Genomic DNA, 17,007 nt, shown 5'->3' on the forward strand with positions numbered 1-17,007 from the left:
AATATGGTGTTTTTGGAAAATTAAACCATGTAAACCTATTCTGATACAACCTCAAAATACAATTATGAACCTGAAATATGAACATAATATGAGCACTTTAAGCATTTTATTAGATGTGCATAAAAGTTTAAATATTCTAAAAAAACGTACAGGCACGGAGTCACAACGCTCATCAATGTCGCACTCGGCTCAAATTGAGTGAGATGCGGGCTAAACTACTTTAACACTTCCTGTTTTGATGATGGCAGCATTTAGCTTCCTGTCTGTCTATGCTGTTTATACGTCACAGTAAAAACTATAAAATAACACTGTGTGATTTGCTGGAGTTGGACTACATTAACATAACGTTTTACCGGGGTTAACTGACTCTAACTTAGCTTAAATAACAATGTTAACACTTTAATAAGTCTATATCGACAGCGTTACATTTCCAGGATTTCTCCGATGCCGCAGGATATTACGCCCAATGCGTCTTTTTACCGATGTCTGTCACCTTCCTCTTTCTCTGTGTTGGCGTTCTAACCTCTGGTGGATTTGTGAGGACTATGTTAACTGCTCCTCAGATCTCTGCAGGGTAAATCCAGACAGCTAGCTAGACTATCTGTCCAATCTGAGTTTTCTGTTGCACGACTAAAACTACTTTTGAACGTCCACATGTTCCACCAAAACAAGTTCCTTTCTGAGACTATTTAGCAGAGGCACCGTGGCTCCATCCGGAGCTTAGCCCCGCCCACGATGATTGTGATTGGTTTAACGAAATGCCAATAAACCAGAGCACGTTTTTATCCCATCCAGGAATGCTGTGTGGACTAGCCAGACCTTCTTTCACAGCGCTGTGGAGGAGGGTCTGGCTAGTCCACACAGTTTTGTTTCTGTTAATCACATTTGAAGCCCCAATAGGCGTCTTTCGTGATGCTTGTTGGTGTGATCGGCCCCTCAGTGTGATTAAATTATGAAATTTTCAATTTCATTCATACACAGTTTTTTCTCCTAATTAGTCAGGTTTGGTCCTCCATAAAAAAAAAGATGTTTCCTTTTGTTTTAAAGCCTGTCCGTTTATCAGAACCTTTTATTATTTAGTCCTAAAATAACTTTTAATTCTACAGTTTTGACTATGATTTTGTTGAGTGTTTAGCATTAAAAATACATGTTTTGATATTTATAGTTATCAGTTTTACGCAAACTTTGTTCTGTAATTCACGGAGGCCCAGAAGTCCTGAAAGATAACTCATTTCTTATCTTGTCCGCAAGACTTTGGGGCCTCCTTCTTAAAGGGTTGTGTTCTTTAGTGATCTGAGAATGTTGAGTCTGTTATTAGAGTTGATGAAAGTGCGACTGCAGCCTGCAGAAATTCGTAGCCCTGTAACAAGTCAAATACAGCTTGTTTTCCAAAAGTAGTAGTAGAGCCGGAGTATAAAAATGGGGTCAGCCCTATGTTCCCACAGTCCAACGGTCCCACATTTTCTAAGATCTGTCTTAAAATAAGGCCCTATGTTAGGGTTAGGGTTACATTTCATCTGTAGTCCATTGCTACTGGATAATAGGTTGGGTGTAATTGGCTACCAAATTGGGAGAAAGGGAGATAAAATAAAATCTGATACAAATTTATGAAAAAGGAAATGTGGGAACATAGGGCCTAATTTTGAAAATAAATCTTAGAAATGTGGGAACACAGGGCTGTGGGAACATAGGCACGCTCCCGTTAACCAGAAGAACACAAACATCCGAGGGTGAAGAAGAAGAAGAAGAAGAAGAAGAAGAAGAAGAAGAAGAAGAAGGATGATTTACACGAAGACGCCAAAGAAAATGTCTAACGGAGAGAAGCAGAGATTCAGGAACTTCTGTCGGTGAACCCTATTTCCTACCATGCGCTGCGACCCCTGCGAGAAATCGCTGCCATTCAAGTAAATGCTTGATGTTCCAGCAGCCGCGACACGGCACGTGCCAAAAGCGTGCGTGACGCGGCTCTCCGTTCCGCTAAAGATACCCCCCAGGTCTATTTTCACGCGAGCAGTTACCAAAAGACACCCTCATCCCCCAATATCGTTTATGTCTCCTCTACAACACCACGGACTATGAGAGATTCCTCTTGGAGATGAAAAAACATAACAGACATCACAGATCCTTTTAATAAAGACAACTCCAGAAAAGAGAAGGCATGGAGTTTAACTGCAGGAGTGTTAGGAGTGGAAGGTAGATACCAGGGCTGTAGTACTCAAGTCCGGTCTTGGACTCAAGATGGTTTTTCTATGGTCTCGGACTTGGCTCAGACTCGCTGGTATTTGGACTTGGACTTGTCTCGGTCTTTGCCACTGGTCTTTCCAAATATGGAATAATATTGGAGGGAAAGTGAAACACTGGCCACCTGATAACCAATCACACACTAGATTATCTTGGCACGGCCTGCATCTGCATGCCCTGCTAACGTTATTGCCATTCATTTTCATTGATTCACACACACGGTGTCTTTACAGGTCTCCCTAAAAAATCAATCAGACAGCTGCAGCTGATTCAGAACGCTGCTGCTTGAGTCCTCACTAAGACCAAGAGACTGGATCACATCACTGCAGTTCTGAAGTCTCTACACTGGCTTCCTGTCCCTCAAAGAATTGATTTCAAAATACTTTTGCTGGTTTATAAATCACTAAATGGTTTAGGACCAAAATACATTTCTGATCTGCTGCTACACTATGAACCACCCAGACCTCTCAGGTGGTCTGGGACAGGTCTGCTACACTATGACCCACCCAGACCTCTCAGGTCGTCTGGGACAGGTCTGCTTGTTGTCCCCAGAGTCAGAACTAAACAGGAGGAAGCAGCGTTTAGTTTTTATGCTCCACATATCTGGAACAAACTCCCAGAAAACTGCAGGTTTTGATTGAAATCCTCGGACAGATTCAAGGAACAGTGAGAGGCTCGGTTGTTCATGAGCCAAGTAATAACTGGCTCTATAATGTCCTGCCTCCTGGACGCTCTACCCAGGCACCACGTTTCGCCTAAACCACTTTTTCCCTTTCCTTTATTGTGTTATATATCTTTTTTGTGCATGTTATAGGTTTATAAAGTGAAAAAGCCCAAAGTCCACTACAAAGGGACTTACCATCGCCAACAGAAAACACTGTTCACAAACTGCTCACACCCTCATACTCTGCTTCTGAATGGCTAGTAGTCCTTACCTAGGTACTGTCAGGGCACGCCCTCATACTCTGCTTCTGACTGGCTAGTAGTCCTTACCTAGGTACTGTCAGGACACGCCCTCATACGCTGCTTCTGACTGGCTAGTAGTCCTTACCTAGGTACTGTCAGGGCACGCCCTCATACTCTGCTTCTGACTGGCTAGTAGTCCTTACCTAGGTACTGTCAGGGCACGCCCTCATACTCTGCTTCTGACTGGCTAGTAGTCCTTACCTAGGTACTGTCAGGACACGCCCTCATACTCTGCTTCTGACTGGCTCGTTTCGCCTAAACCATACGGAGGATTTCTAGGAAGTGAAAACGCTACAGGTGAGAAAGGGAATGACCTGAACTGATTCCTCGGACATTATCCGGAGTTCAAATGTAAATCCTTGTGACATGTGAGTCTCAAACACAATGAGGACTTGCAGCCAGAAAGAGAGCCGACCCTGACTGAACAACAAACTACGACCACCGAGTTGAAGCGAAGATCAAGTTTATCGAAATGATCTTTGTTGTGTGTGAGTGTTTTTAGTTTGTTTTCCACACAGAACAAACAGACAACAAGATGTTGAAGACGTTTTGCCTCTAAAAAGTTGCCGCCTCACTAGAATGAGTTGAAATGAAGCGTTCAAGCTCCAATTACACATCTGTCCTACGTCACAGAAAACAGACTCTGCATCTTTCCTACAAACACTTCCCTACAGCACTGGACATTTCTGCAGGGTTCAAGTTACAGTACGTGAGAGAAAGCATAAAATCATAAATCTGTGGGGGTCACTAATGCCACCAGCCGTTATTTTAATGACAAATGCATTTATCAATGTTATACGTATTATTTATGTTTAAACAGGTGTAGAATATTAGCAGTTAAAGTTGTATTTGTGCTCGTTGCTAAAGAGCTGTGTCCAGTCATTGAGGAAGTGGTTAAAAGTACTCCGGGTGAATTCTGATGCATAGAAGTTTAAGCTTAAGACTTTAACTATAGTTTATGCCTTATATGGCATAAAAGTGCATTGTCTACCAGACAGATAAATAGAAAAACAGGAAAGACAGTTAAAGTTACGAGAACAGAAGAGGAAGTTGCACCACACAGAGGCCCCGACCTTGGCGTGTGTGTTTGTGAAGATAACAGTTTCTGCCTAGAAGACACCCCCTGTGAGGGGAGGATAAAAGCTTAAGGGAGAGAATACATCAGGGCTCATAATTCAGATGAGATCTTGGTGGACCAGCTCTGACTTGATGTCTGTTGCTAGGGAAACTTAGACTCTGTTTGTGAACCCACAGCTCTGTTGTAACTCTTATGCTGGACTCAGTAAACTTTGCTTAACTGAACTCATCGTGTCAGATTAATCCTTGTGTTTTGTTAAACTTAAGTCCAATAAAAAGAAGGCGCAGGAATTAGGTAAATTCAGTAAAGTCAGATTTCTCTGGCCTTAGGGCCTTATTTCGGACAAATTCCCAAAACACAGGCCAAAATAAACTTGTTTTCCAAAAGAACTACGCACCATAGTCTTTCAGGAAAGACAGTATGGCTGCACTTCACCAACAAACTTTTAAACTGTTTTATTTATTAATCTCTGCCCCTAATGTTCCCACACCAAGCTCAGATTATAACTCGAACCCTGCGTTTCTGCGAAAACCCCGGAGGCTGCTCAGAGACAACATTGTTTTACGTCCAATGTCAGTGTTCTTACACTTTTTTAAGGTACCGATGACAGGCAATTAGCCTGGTTGACACCAGACCCACTCTCAGTTGTAACTGAGAGTGGGTCTGGGGAAGGTTCATTCACAGCCCATTTCCAAAGGGGAGTCACCAACGGACGCCGCTCAAATGCCTCTGGGCGCAATTGGATAGTCCTTCAACCAATCAGACCAATGTTAGATGTAAACAAAAAGCTGCTCGCCATCGCTGCGCTATCATCATTGTGTAAAGCCCGCCTCAATGGTTGTGAAATTGAAAATGGGCTTGAATGGGCTCTTGCAGAGCAAATCTCAAATTTACCGGAAGTTCGTCAGTGTTTTCCCAGGCTAAGACACCATTTCAATTTTGAAATTTAAATTATGTCCAGTAAGCATCCTGTAATATTCGTACAACATAATCACGTATACTGTATAAATTCAGATATTAATGCAAAAGGTGTTACAGAAAATGAACAAATAATAAATGATTTAGTTAGAATATGAACTTCAGCTGTATTAAAGTAAATTATGATTGAGGTTAGTGAAGAAAATGAGCATTTCTTTCAGGTCTGTTTTCCAAAACTCTTCAGGGTTCATCGCCCGAGGGCCCGGGGAAAAGAATACGCCACATTGGGCAAGTACATACATGTACTATAAAACAACCCACTTGCCCGAACCAAAAAATAACCTTTGTTTCCCATCATTTCGTTATACAGGATTGTAACCTCCTAACAGTTCCACAGTGATTTACAGGTCTTTGAGCACTCCTATGTTATCCATGTTTACAGTGTTGTTAAAGCTATAGTGTGTAGTTTCTGTCGCCCCCATGAGAAATTCTAAGTAATGACAACAACACTGTCGGTGCGTCCACATGATACAAGCCTTCCGTGATCATGCACCGTTGAACCCTGCTCTTGCGTGACAGATCGACTCGCTACACCTCTGTCTGTCCACCCCGGACCTCCTTTACCTTCCCTGAACACCAGCACCAAAACATATATACTGTAGTGCGGTGCCGATTCGTCCATTCCAATATGGAGGGTAAACCCTGTAAAGTTCCACTCATTCACCCTGAACCAAATCTTTAAAACTGTGTGTGTGTGTGTGTGTGTGTGTGTGTGTGTGTGTGTGTGTGTGTGTGTGTGTGTGCGAGTGTGTGTGCGCATGTGTTTATGTGTGTGTGTGAGAAAACACAGCAGAACAACAACAACAGAAGATGAACACATCGTCAACCTCCCGACACACTTCGTGTCCCATTCACTCCTTTAGAATAAAACAACGGTCCAAAGCCAAAGCAATGACATGGAAAAAGATTTCATTTCCGCTCCACAGTGACGAGGGAAAAACAGCGGCAGCAGCGCTCACATGGCTGTACTTTCTGCAGCGCGTCCCCGTGCTGAGCGTCATGTGACACACGTCTGACAGATGTCCAGCTGCAGACAGACACACTCACACACTGCACGAGTCTGTCTGCTTTAAAGGACGACTCCAGCACCAGTCCAGATGTTTGGCTCATTAAAAGACGGTGAACTGTGTACCAGGTGAGCAGATGAGGACAGAACTAAAGCTACGTTCACACCGCACGACTTTCAAAGAGATTGGATCTTTGATACTGTTGTCAACTATTTATCTATACAGTTTTACGAAAAACAGTCAAACTTTTGTGATGTCAGCTTGTTAAATGTCTCTGGGACAATAAACTGAAGATCTTTGAGTTGTGTCAAAGAAGCGTCAAAAACAGTTGTGTGTTTAATGGTCAGCTGGACTTGTAGGCCTGTTATATTGTTGGATAGTTTCATGTATAATAAAACATCAGATTTTATAAACTACATGTGTTTTGTGTGCAGAAATCTTAATGTGTAAAGTAACTAGCAACTTAAGCTGTCAGATGAATGTAGTGGAGTAAAAAGTACAATATTTCTCTCTGAAATGTAGCGGAGAAGAAGTAGAAAGTGGCATGAAAAGAAAAGACTCCAGTAAAGTACAAGTACCTCAACATTTGGAGTACAGTACTGGAGTAAATGTACTTAATTACATTCCACAGCTGTGTGAGTAAAAAATCTGTGCTGAAGTGTAGTGTGAGCAGTACGTATTTAACTTTAACGCCCTCCTGCTTTCTTAGAGTTTCCTAAAGTGAAGTAAAAAGCTGCAGAATCCTCAACACTGAGATGAGCCGAGGCTCGGATCGTGCCGGAGTCGTCCTTTAAGCTGCGTGTTGGCCAACAGATAAACGAGGCAGAGCAGCGGCCGCCATCTGAGCGGTGAACCTTTACATTTGTGGCTAGCAGGGATACAGCTACGAACAGCCGGAAGTTACGCTAAATGATGCTAAATCAAGGCTAATATCAGTGTTTTCCCCTCAGTGTGTGGAAGACTTAGGTGCACGTATATGACAGCAGGGTAAGGGCTCCTCCCTCAAGAAAATGTTACGTTTTCAATAAAACAAACATGCAATTTCATTTGGGACCATTATCATTAGCATATGTGTCTTAAAGGTTGGCAAAGCTAGAGCAGATCATAAATAAATCACACTCAAACAGCTTGAATACAAAACTTACTATACATGCATAAATACTAAACTGCAATCATTAGATCTGAGTAAAGTCAGTTAGTTTTGATGCTCACATTGATTTTACATTCACTTGGCTTTAGGTCAATATAATGGCGGGGAAAACCCTGAATATAATAATATATTTGTAATACTTTTACCAAGGAAACGCGTGTTCGTTCCTCGGGAATGTTTCAACCCAATCCACAATCTTTTCCCCAAACTTAACGAGTCAATTTTGGTGCCTAAACTTAACTGTCGCCGTAGCCGTATCCCGCTAGCGCTAACGGCCCTGTACAGCGGCCGCCCACTTCCTCATCTGTCCGCCAACATCTGCTCTGATTGGCTGGCTGCGTCTCTTACCGGTCTGTTGGGTCCGATGGGGTCCGACTCTCTCCGGCGGGGGCGTCCCGACGGCAGCGAGTGGCAGGGCGACTGGGCGGGGCTGCCGCCGCTCCTCCGCGACGCCTCCTCCTCCGTTAGCGTTAGCATCCCGCGGCTGCTGTCCCGGGTGTGGGTCTTCGGACGGACCACCAGCTCGCCTCCTGCACGGAAACAAAACGTTAGCCAGAGGGAATAGAGGCGGGAAGACTGCAGCAAGACACCAGTGTTACTGTACTTAAGTTAAGAATTATCACCTAATGTACTTTACTTGGTTGTTTATATTTATCATAGAGTATCACGAGAAAGCTAAAGTTGTTTTCGCGCTGGAGCGACATGAGTGTCCAACGAAGCGACCAACGAAGCGACCAACGAAGCGACCAACGAAGCGACCAACGAACCGTCGGAAGATTGAAAGAAGAGTCGAAATGTCGAACAAAGCGTAGAAATATTGAAAGAAGCATCAAAAGAAGCAACAAAAAAACGACAAAGGCGGCAAAAAAGTCGGAAAAACAACAGTCAAAAAACCCTAGGCACTGAAACAAAATGTTAACCAGAGGTAAATAGGCGGGAAGCTCGTACCTGCAGCCCTGAGCCTCCGGCGCTCCTCCTGCTCCTCCAGGGGGCGGAGCTCCTCTGGCTCCTCGTCCGTGGTCCCCGACGTGGTTGGCTGGAAGTCTCGGAGCTCCGCCTCTTTGTCGATGATCACCCACTCTTTGCTATCGAAGTCCTCCTCCTCGGCCAGCGGCACTGAGCGGATGAAGGCGTTGCTGTGAGCCTCCTGGTCCACCGACGCCACCGACATCTCCTGGCGCCCGCTGGCCTGCCGGTCGCCACGGCAACCAGGGTCTACGGAAAGCATCTGAGCCGGCTGAGAGGAGTAGACGTGACGCGACGGAGAACCGAGCATGTCCAACCGGGACCTGGAGACATAACAACAGACGCTTTAAACGGTAACTTAGGCTTTTTTCCATCCTGGACACTATTTTCCCACACACACACGCACGCACACGCACACACGCACACACACGCACACACACACACACACACAGTTTGACTGCCTACACATTATGATAACGTTCTTAAAGGGTAATTTCGTTTTTTTTTTCAACCTGGACCCTTTCCCCCATCCATTGGTGTCTAAGTGACTGATGTAAACAAAAATCTTTGAAACTGGTCCAGTATTAAGCAAGAACGATGTAACCGGAAGCCGTGAACCGAGCTGCAATGTAACCCTACAGGACAAATGTTCAGCATCAGTCAGCGTCCACTAAAAGTTCTGTTGTTGCTGCTGACAGACTCAGATTATTATTCTAAGTGTCTGACAACATTATGAAAGGATCCCTACAGAGATAGACCTTTTAGTTAAAGAGGAAGATCCTTTTAGTTTAACATGAAACAGCCCCAAAATCACCATCACCAAACCCACCAGACTCCATGTAAATAATCAGGACTTTTAGCGTGTATAGAGTCAGCATATCTCCACCAGACTCCATGTAAATAATCAGGACTTTTAGCGTGTATAGAGCCAGCATATCTCCACCAGACTCCATGTAAATAATCAGGACTTTTAGCGTGTATAGAGCCATCATATCTCCACATGTAAATGGGTGAATTAAGGGTTTATTTCAACCAAACCAGAGTGGTGATTGTTGGAACAGTGGAAAGATGAACCAAGACGGCTTTTCATAGTTTTTGTTTGTTTGTTTTGTTTCTGTCGACTTTGAATGTGAGTTTAGCAATGATAAAAGTGTCGTTTATTAAAATGAAGTCTGGTGGGTTTAGCAATCGCAATTTTTCAGTGGACACTTTAACTAAAAGCTCTATCTCTGTAGGGATCCTTTCCATAATGTTGTCAGACACTTAGAATAATAATCTGAGTCTGTCAGCGGCAAAAACAGAACTTTTAGTGACGGTGCCCAATAATTGTATATTCTCGCTTAATACTGGACCCATTCGAAAGATTGCTGTTCCCATCAGTCACTTAAGCACGAAACATGGGAAAATAGAGTCCAGCTTGAAAAATACGAAGTTACTCTTTAACACCAGTTGTGCTCTTCATCCTATTTTATTGCCGTCAAATCACAAACCAAAATAAAAACATAATGAATACATTTCTAAATGTGAATCTAAATGAGTTTCCTGAAGTTTTGGCTCACCTCTGTCCGTAGGCGTCGACGCGGCCCTCGGCAGCAGACAGGCGCTCAGATTCGGGGCTGTTGACCCGGCGGTACCGTAAGGACCGACCCTGACCCGTCGGTGACTCCGGGGCACCACCGCGGACCGGCGACGCTGGACACGCCCCCCGACCCGACTCCTCCTCCTGAGCACCCTGAGGACGGACAGGAAGTCATGTTTTTTAGTAGACGTTTAAAGCAACACCAAAGCACTTTTCCTCTTCGGTACCCCTACAGGTTGGAAGCGGAATTGTGTCCATTATGTCTCATTCGAACTACAGATCTGCTACCCGATCTGGCAAACTTGCATAGTGTGGTTATAGCTGATAGAGTGCCGCAAAGCGAATGCAGAAGTGCCGTTCACCACTGAAACTATTTTGGAAACATGATTTTAAGATACAAAAGAATCTTTGGTGTTGCTTTAAAGGAACACGCCGACTTATTGGGACTTTAGCTCATTCACCGTAACCCCCAGAGTTAGATAAGTCCATACATACCCTTCTCGTCTCCGTGCGCGTTGTAGCTCTTTCCGATGGCTCCACCGGTAGCTTAGCCTAGCACGGATCCTGAAGGTAATTGGTTCCAACTAGCCTACTGCGCCGAATAAGTGACAACATAACGCCAACATGTTCCTATTTACATGTTGTGATTGGTATAGTCACAGCATGTACAAATAACAAGGTCACATGACACACAGACATCTTCTAACCGTATACATACTGGGAACTATATTCTCAGAAAGGCGAAGCACTGCTACTCTCTGCTACTTGGGTGGAGTGATATGCTTGCACCTGAGAAGCACCGGACAGAGAGTAGAAATGCTTCACTTTTCTGAGACTATAGTTCCCAGTTTATATACGGTTAGAAGATGGCTGTGTGTCATGTGACTTTGTTATTTGTACAAGCTGTGACTATACAAATCACAACATGTAAATAGGAACATGATGGTGTTATTTTGTCACTTATTCGGAGCAGTAGGCTAGTTGGAACCGGTTACCTTCAGGATCCGTGCTAGGCTAAGCTACCGGTGGAGCCGTCGGAAAGAGCTACACTGCGCACAGAGAAGAGAAGGGTATGTATGGACTTATCTAACTCTGGGGGTTACGGTGAATAAGCTAAAGTCCCAATAAGTCGGCGTGTTTCTTTAAACACTCTGGGTTTTTTGAGGCCTAAAAGTGTCAGACCAGAATTAACTCTTGTGTAGAAGAGAATAGATCTTTATTGTCATTGTTTTCCAACAACGAAACACAGTTTAGCTGCTCTCAAGACACTTTAAATTACAGACGAACAGAAATAAAAAATTTAAATTGTAAAATATAAAATATATATAAATATAAATATATCATATCTCTATTTCCAACTATCAGTCGGGCTGTTCCCGTAACGGTTCGGACCTTGTTCAGGCTGATCCTGAGTCTGTTGCGGTTGAAGTCCGTGTCTTCCCAGGCCTCTCCGGTGTCCCCGGCGAGGGGGACGCCCGTCTCTCCGAGGGGGCGGCTGGGCGGCACCGGCGGGGCGTTCTCCTGATCGCTGAGATGTTCGTCCTGCAAAACGTCGTCCGTGTTCTCCCGCTGCAGATCTCCGGGAACCGGCGTCACGATGGCTCTGTGGATGCAGATTTCAGAAACTCATTTTTATCATTTACTGAAAGCTATTCTGGTTCTTTTGGTTCTTTTCTTTTAACAAACTGGGGACAGTTTTAGGTATTCTGCCATCCAGGCAGCCTTTGGTTGTAGTTCATGTATAACGAATTACAATACTCACATTACTGTAATGTTTTCGTGTACTTTGACTTTTTAAGTAAAATGATTAAGCCATTTTTAATATCTGTAAATTTGCTTTTACGAAGTATGTTTTAAGTATTGTAGTTTGCTACATTTGGCTATTGTACATGCCCCAGAACTTTCTTTTATTGTCCAGTTTGACAGTCCGTCATAACGGAAAAAAATTCTTCAGGGCTAAATTATGTGGTATCGGATCAGACCATAAACTCCAGTACTTTCCGATACTGATACCACCATTTTAGGCAGTATCGGAGGCTTTTCCAAAATGTCTACGGTTTCAGTATCAGATCATCTCTAGTATTTTTTTATATAATTTATGTATTTATTATGTTTTATGTTTGAGTCTGTTTTTCCCTGCTGCCAGACAGATGTGACTTGTTTCTTGCACCCGTCTTTGTTTCAGCGTTGATGGATTGGGTTCTTACCCCACCATGGCGGCGGTGGGCCGGGTGTTGTGCTGTGGTTGGGTGGAGGCACTGGTCGACAGCGTGACATCACCTCCTCCCTTCTCCCAATCGAAAGGCTCGTTCTCGGTGATGATTCGCTCCTTCATGCTGTTCTCAAACACCGACATCAGCAGCTGGAACAAAAACAGCGAGACGGACTCATGAATCTGTTCACGTGGAAACAGAGACCACAGAGTTAAGTCCACAGTGTGAACCTTTATTCTTTCCTCGCTAATTTCCTATTTTTTGGTAAATAATTTATGCAAATAACAAAGGCTGAGAAGACATTTCCTCACAAAACTATCTGAGTAGATTTGCATAGACCCAATACGTCTGCTCGAACTATTGGAAAACACATAGGCATAATTTACGGGGGGAAGGGTGCTTTACAACCCCCCCAACAATCAAAACTGGCCAGTGCAACCCTCTCCAAAAACCTGTAATAATTTGCTTTACATAAATAAATACATTTCCACCATAACTTGGTGCCGAAAAGGCCCAAATTGTTGCAGAAAAATCACCAGAATGCAGAAAATGAAGTGTTTGATGTTCAGAATTTCAATTTTGCTCAAAAATGGAGATCTCAACCCCCCCAATATTGAACCTTACGCCCTTTGGAAAACGATCCTTTGCCAACCTGGGCTTTAAACAAAAGGTCTCACTCACAGTGACTAAAATAAAATACTTTGTTTTAACACGAAGCTAAAGGAAAAGCAAAAGGCAGACAGACTTAATTAACACTGGAGACACTAAAAGTTTGTTGATCATGAGAATATAATAGGAACGTAATCAGTTAACAGGAAAGAGGATATCAGGATAAAATGTATGGAAATTAATTTTCTTTTTACAGGGCGCACGTGTGCATGGATAGCATTTGGGAAGCGGGTAGATTATTTACAATCATTGATTTGCAGACATGGGGTGGGATGAAATAAGTTTGTTCTTCCTCCCACTCCTTCCCCAAGCCATGCAGCTGACAGAGTTGCTAACTCCGCCCAAACAGCTGACGGATTCATGTGACGCTTCAGAAGAAAAGACGTCTCATCCCTCTAAAACACATTTTCTCGGTTCCTCTCTCCTCCCGTGATTTCCTCGCATCTCTCTGTGCCTCCTTGGTGGGAGGGACTAAGACGCGAGGAAGGAATTCAAGTGGAGGACTTGATATGAGATGCAGCTCTGGAGACATCTACACGCCCATATTGAGTCAGGTTTTTAGTGCCACCTGTTGGCAACAGGAAGTCAGCCTTATGTGACCAACATCCAATATAGATTAAATTTCTATAGTGGGGTCTACACATAATATATACAGCAACATGACATATACTATGTGTTCTCTAGAGACACATAGTGGACAGAGGAAGTGGTACAGGCAACCGGCATCCCGCCAGTACCCCCCAACGTGCTGGGAGGGACAAGGGCCCGTTCATCGCTGCTGGCAGCTTTAATTATTTATTTTGATTTGTTTTGTTTCAAGTATTATTTCTTGTCTGCTGTTTCTGTTCTTCACATACATCGAAATAAACATTTTCAATGTAATTAGATACCTGGTAGTCTGGTTTGGTGTAGTAGTCCAGGGCCAGCACGTGGTCCAGGAAGATATTAAACTCTGAAGGCATGTGTTTGAGCAGCATCCGATGGTCATAACGCTCTTTGATCTGACCCACTTGTTCCTGGAAAACACCAAACAAAAATCACTTTCAGCTGCTGCAGTCAGTTAATGAGGATTCATGTACAGTTATGCCTGAAACAGGAGATGCTCGTCAGGCAAAAGAAAAAAAACAATCAACTAAGTTTTTTTTATAACCTGGACCTATTTAAATTATTCACTACAAAAATGTTATAATAATACTACTGTTGGTTGGACTTTCTGGGTCCTAAACTGGTTTGAATCCTACTGAAAGAATGGGGACTACTTTGTGTAACTACACATCTGAGTGGAAAACAATCATGACATGCGGAGTTCCCCAAGGCTCCATTCTGGGGCCTCTTCTGTTTAAAGGCTAATTCAGTTTTTTTTTTCAACCCAGACACTATTTTCTTATCTTTTTGTGTCTAAGTGACTGATGGTAACAACAATCTTTAAAACTGGTCCAGTATTAAGCAAGAAACAAGCTGTAATGTAACCCTACAAGACAAATGTTCAGCGTCAGTTAGCGTCCACTAAAAGTTCTGTTTTTGCCGCTGACAGACTCAGATTATTATTCTAAGTGTCTGACAACATTATGAAAGGATCCCTACAGAGATAGACCTTTTAGTTAAAGAGGAAGATCCTTTTAGTTTAACATGAAACAGCCCCGAAATCACCATCACCAAACCCACCAGACTCCATGTAAATGTCAGCGGCAAAAACAGAACTTTTAGTGGACGCTAACTGATGCTGAACATGTCTCCTATAGGCTTACATTGCAGCCCGGTTCACGGCTTCTGGTTACAGCGCTCTCCCGCAATACTGAATCAGTTTCAAAGACTGTTCACATTAGTCACTTACACACAAATGCAGGGGGAAAGGTCCAAGTTGAGAAAAAAAAGAAATTACCTTTTAAGGGACATGACCAAGATTATGAGCTTAAAAAAGCTGAAAATGTCGTAGTCACAGTAACTGGTGGAGGTAGTTTTTGTAACCGTTAAAATCAGTCTGACCTTGTCTTTGATCTTTCGCCATGGCAACTGTCCAACGGCGAACTCAACCAACATATAAAACAGCGACCACAGGTCGTCATGGCGACCCATTTCCTGGAGGAACATGACAAAAAAACATTACAGAGGATATGATTGTTTAGGGGTGTCACGATTCAGCAAATCCACAATTCAAATACATTTTGGGCTGCAGCATGATGTAGATGTTTTAGAAAGGGTTTAAAATCAGCGACCGTTCATTTCATGTAAAAAGAGATCTTAAAGAATTGAATAACTGAATTGAATATTGAATAACCCCGTTAACCATAACGGGTGTAACGATTTTTCGAATCCACAATTGATTTAAGTTTAGATTTTAACTTCACGATTCGATTTACAACATTTCTTTTCAGCAGAGACGACACAACAAGAGCCGCTAGATGGCAGAAGGGTACTTTATAACAAGAGTTACAGTTTCTCAGAGTTTAAGGAGGTGCACATAAATGCACCATGGAGTTACCCTGTGTCTTTAGCTGCAGGCTACCAGCCGCTAAGCTAACGTTACCCTGTGTCTTTAGCTGCATTACCTTCCACGAAGCTACGCTGCGTGTGTTTTTTCTTCGGACGTGCCTGGGTAGGCGGTACGGAGAGAGAAAGACAATACTGGCGCAATCACAGATCCTGCTTCTGATTTTGAACGTCAAAAATCGAAATCGTGACACCACTATTGTTGAGATTAGTTTCATCATTCATTCAGAAATTATATTTTATTCATAACCGCTGTTGTGTCACTTATATAAACTCTGACAGTGTCAGTAGAATATTTCCTTCATTCATTCAGGATCACTAAAGCTAGTCCTGTAATTCATTAGAGAGAACACACACTGACCTTGTTTTTATGAGCGTTGACCGAAGCGTATCGGACCGTCCCTCGGAAACCTGCCACAGTCCTCGGCTGAAGGCGGAGAAAAGCTAGTCAGCGGTCACATCAACAATCACTGCTGAATCTCATATTCATTCTGTCAGTAATCACCAAGTCATTAGTCTGTGATCATGAGAAAACATATCCAAGGAAGGTTTAAAAAATCTACAACCGGACTTAGTTTAAGAAAGACTTCTTCATTGATGACTGAATGGTAAAGAAACCCATATTTAACCCAGCGGGCTCCATTAGATGATAGAAGACATTGGTATCATATGGAACTAGACGATCTAAGGCAGGGGTGTCAAACATACGGCCTGTGGGCCACAACCGGCCCGCCAAAGGGTCCAATCAGGCCCACTGGAAGACTTTGCTACGTTTGAAAATTGCAGAGAAGTAACAAGAGACTTTCCCCAGTGTAGGATTAATAACGTCTATCTTATCTTATTTCACGTTAACCTTTAGCTAATCTTAGATGATTCAATCTGACTATATTATCAGTAGCGTTACCCCAGGGTCATTAAACTATTGTCTATTGTTATCCCACAATCATTAAAGCTATATTCAAGACTAGTATGTCTTAGTATGTTAACCCCCTGAGGTCTAAGGGTATTTTCACATATCTTCTTAAATTCTCCTCTTTAAGGTATTTGCATATAACTGTTTTCTGTGTTTCATATCAAAATGTTAAGAACAAACTCAGCTTTCTGTATAGTGATGGCCAAATCTGTCCCAGAACAATGTGTAAAGAGATAATTTGGCGCTAAAGGTGAAACGTTGCTGTTGGCTTTTTAGAAAACATAAAATCTCTTTTGAAAACAAACCTTAACTTATGATGTGTTGTACAAATTGTTTCGGTGCTTGATATGAGTTTACCAAAGTCTTAGGTAATATGTGATTAACATAGTCGATAAATCTCTGAAATGACATTTTGTAATATTGCTTTCTGAGTAGGAGTTTTGTCAAACATGGTTTGGTTTGGACGAGCCGGAGCGTCTTTCGTCCTCAAAGGGTAAAAAGAATGAACTCCATGTTACTGTTACAGTTTGGACTGTAGCAGCGACGTTAGTGGTATCAACACCAGCTCCGTCTGTCTATTCGGCAGTATATAAAACTTAAAATCAGGATTGTTTAACTTATTAGAGGCGCAGAACGCAACATAGCAACTTTTCAGCATTGTACCAAGCAAAAAAACAACCGTAAATATGACAAGGATTAAAGATGAACTGCTAACAAGGTCTACGCTCATTAATTTGAATACGGCATAAACCGGAAA

At 42.8% G+C, this 17,007-nt stretch overlaps 1 protein-coding gene across 1 annotated transcript in view; it reads right to left on the reverse strand.

Annotated features, from left to right (window-relative positions):
- ttbk1a (tau tubulin kinase 1a) overlaps positions 1 to 17,007 on the reverse strand; it is a 49,437-nt gene that overhangs the window by 21,497 nt on the left and 10,933 nt on the right. Inside the window, exons 6-13 of the mRNA XM_078272494.1 lie at positions 15,699 to 15,764; positions 14,834 to 14,926; positions 13,738 to 13,863; positions 12,173 to 12,327; positions 11,358 to 11,568; positions 9,946 to 10,118; positions 8,369 to 8,709; positions 7,769 to 7,950 (exon numbers count right to left, since the gene is read on the reverse strand). Coding sequence (XP_078128620.1) covers positions 7,769 to 7,950; positions 8,369 to 8,709; positions 9,946 to 10,118; positions 11,358 to 11,568; positions 12,173 to 12,327; positions 13,738 to 13,863; positions 14,834 to 14,926; positions 15,699 to 15,764 — 1,347 coding nt within the window. The remainder of the gene's footprint in view (positions 1 to 7,768; positions 7,951 to 8,368; positions 8,710 to 9,945; positions 10,119 to 11,357; positions 11,569 to 12,172; positions 12,328 to 13,737; positions 13,864 to 14,833; positions 14,927 to 15,698; positions 15,765 to 17,007) is intronic.

This window comes from Sander vitreus, chromosome 2 (genome assembly GCF_031162955.1).
Source record: "Sander vitreus isolate 19-12246 chromosome 2, sanVit1, whole genome shotgun sequence".
NCBI lineage: Eukaryota > Metazoa > Chordata > Actinopteri > Perciformes > Percidae > Sander > Sander vitreus.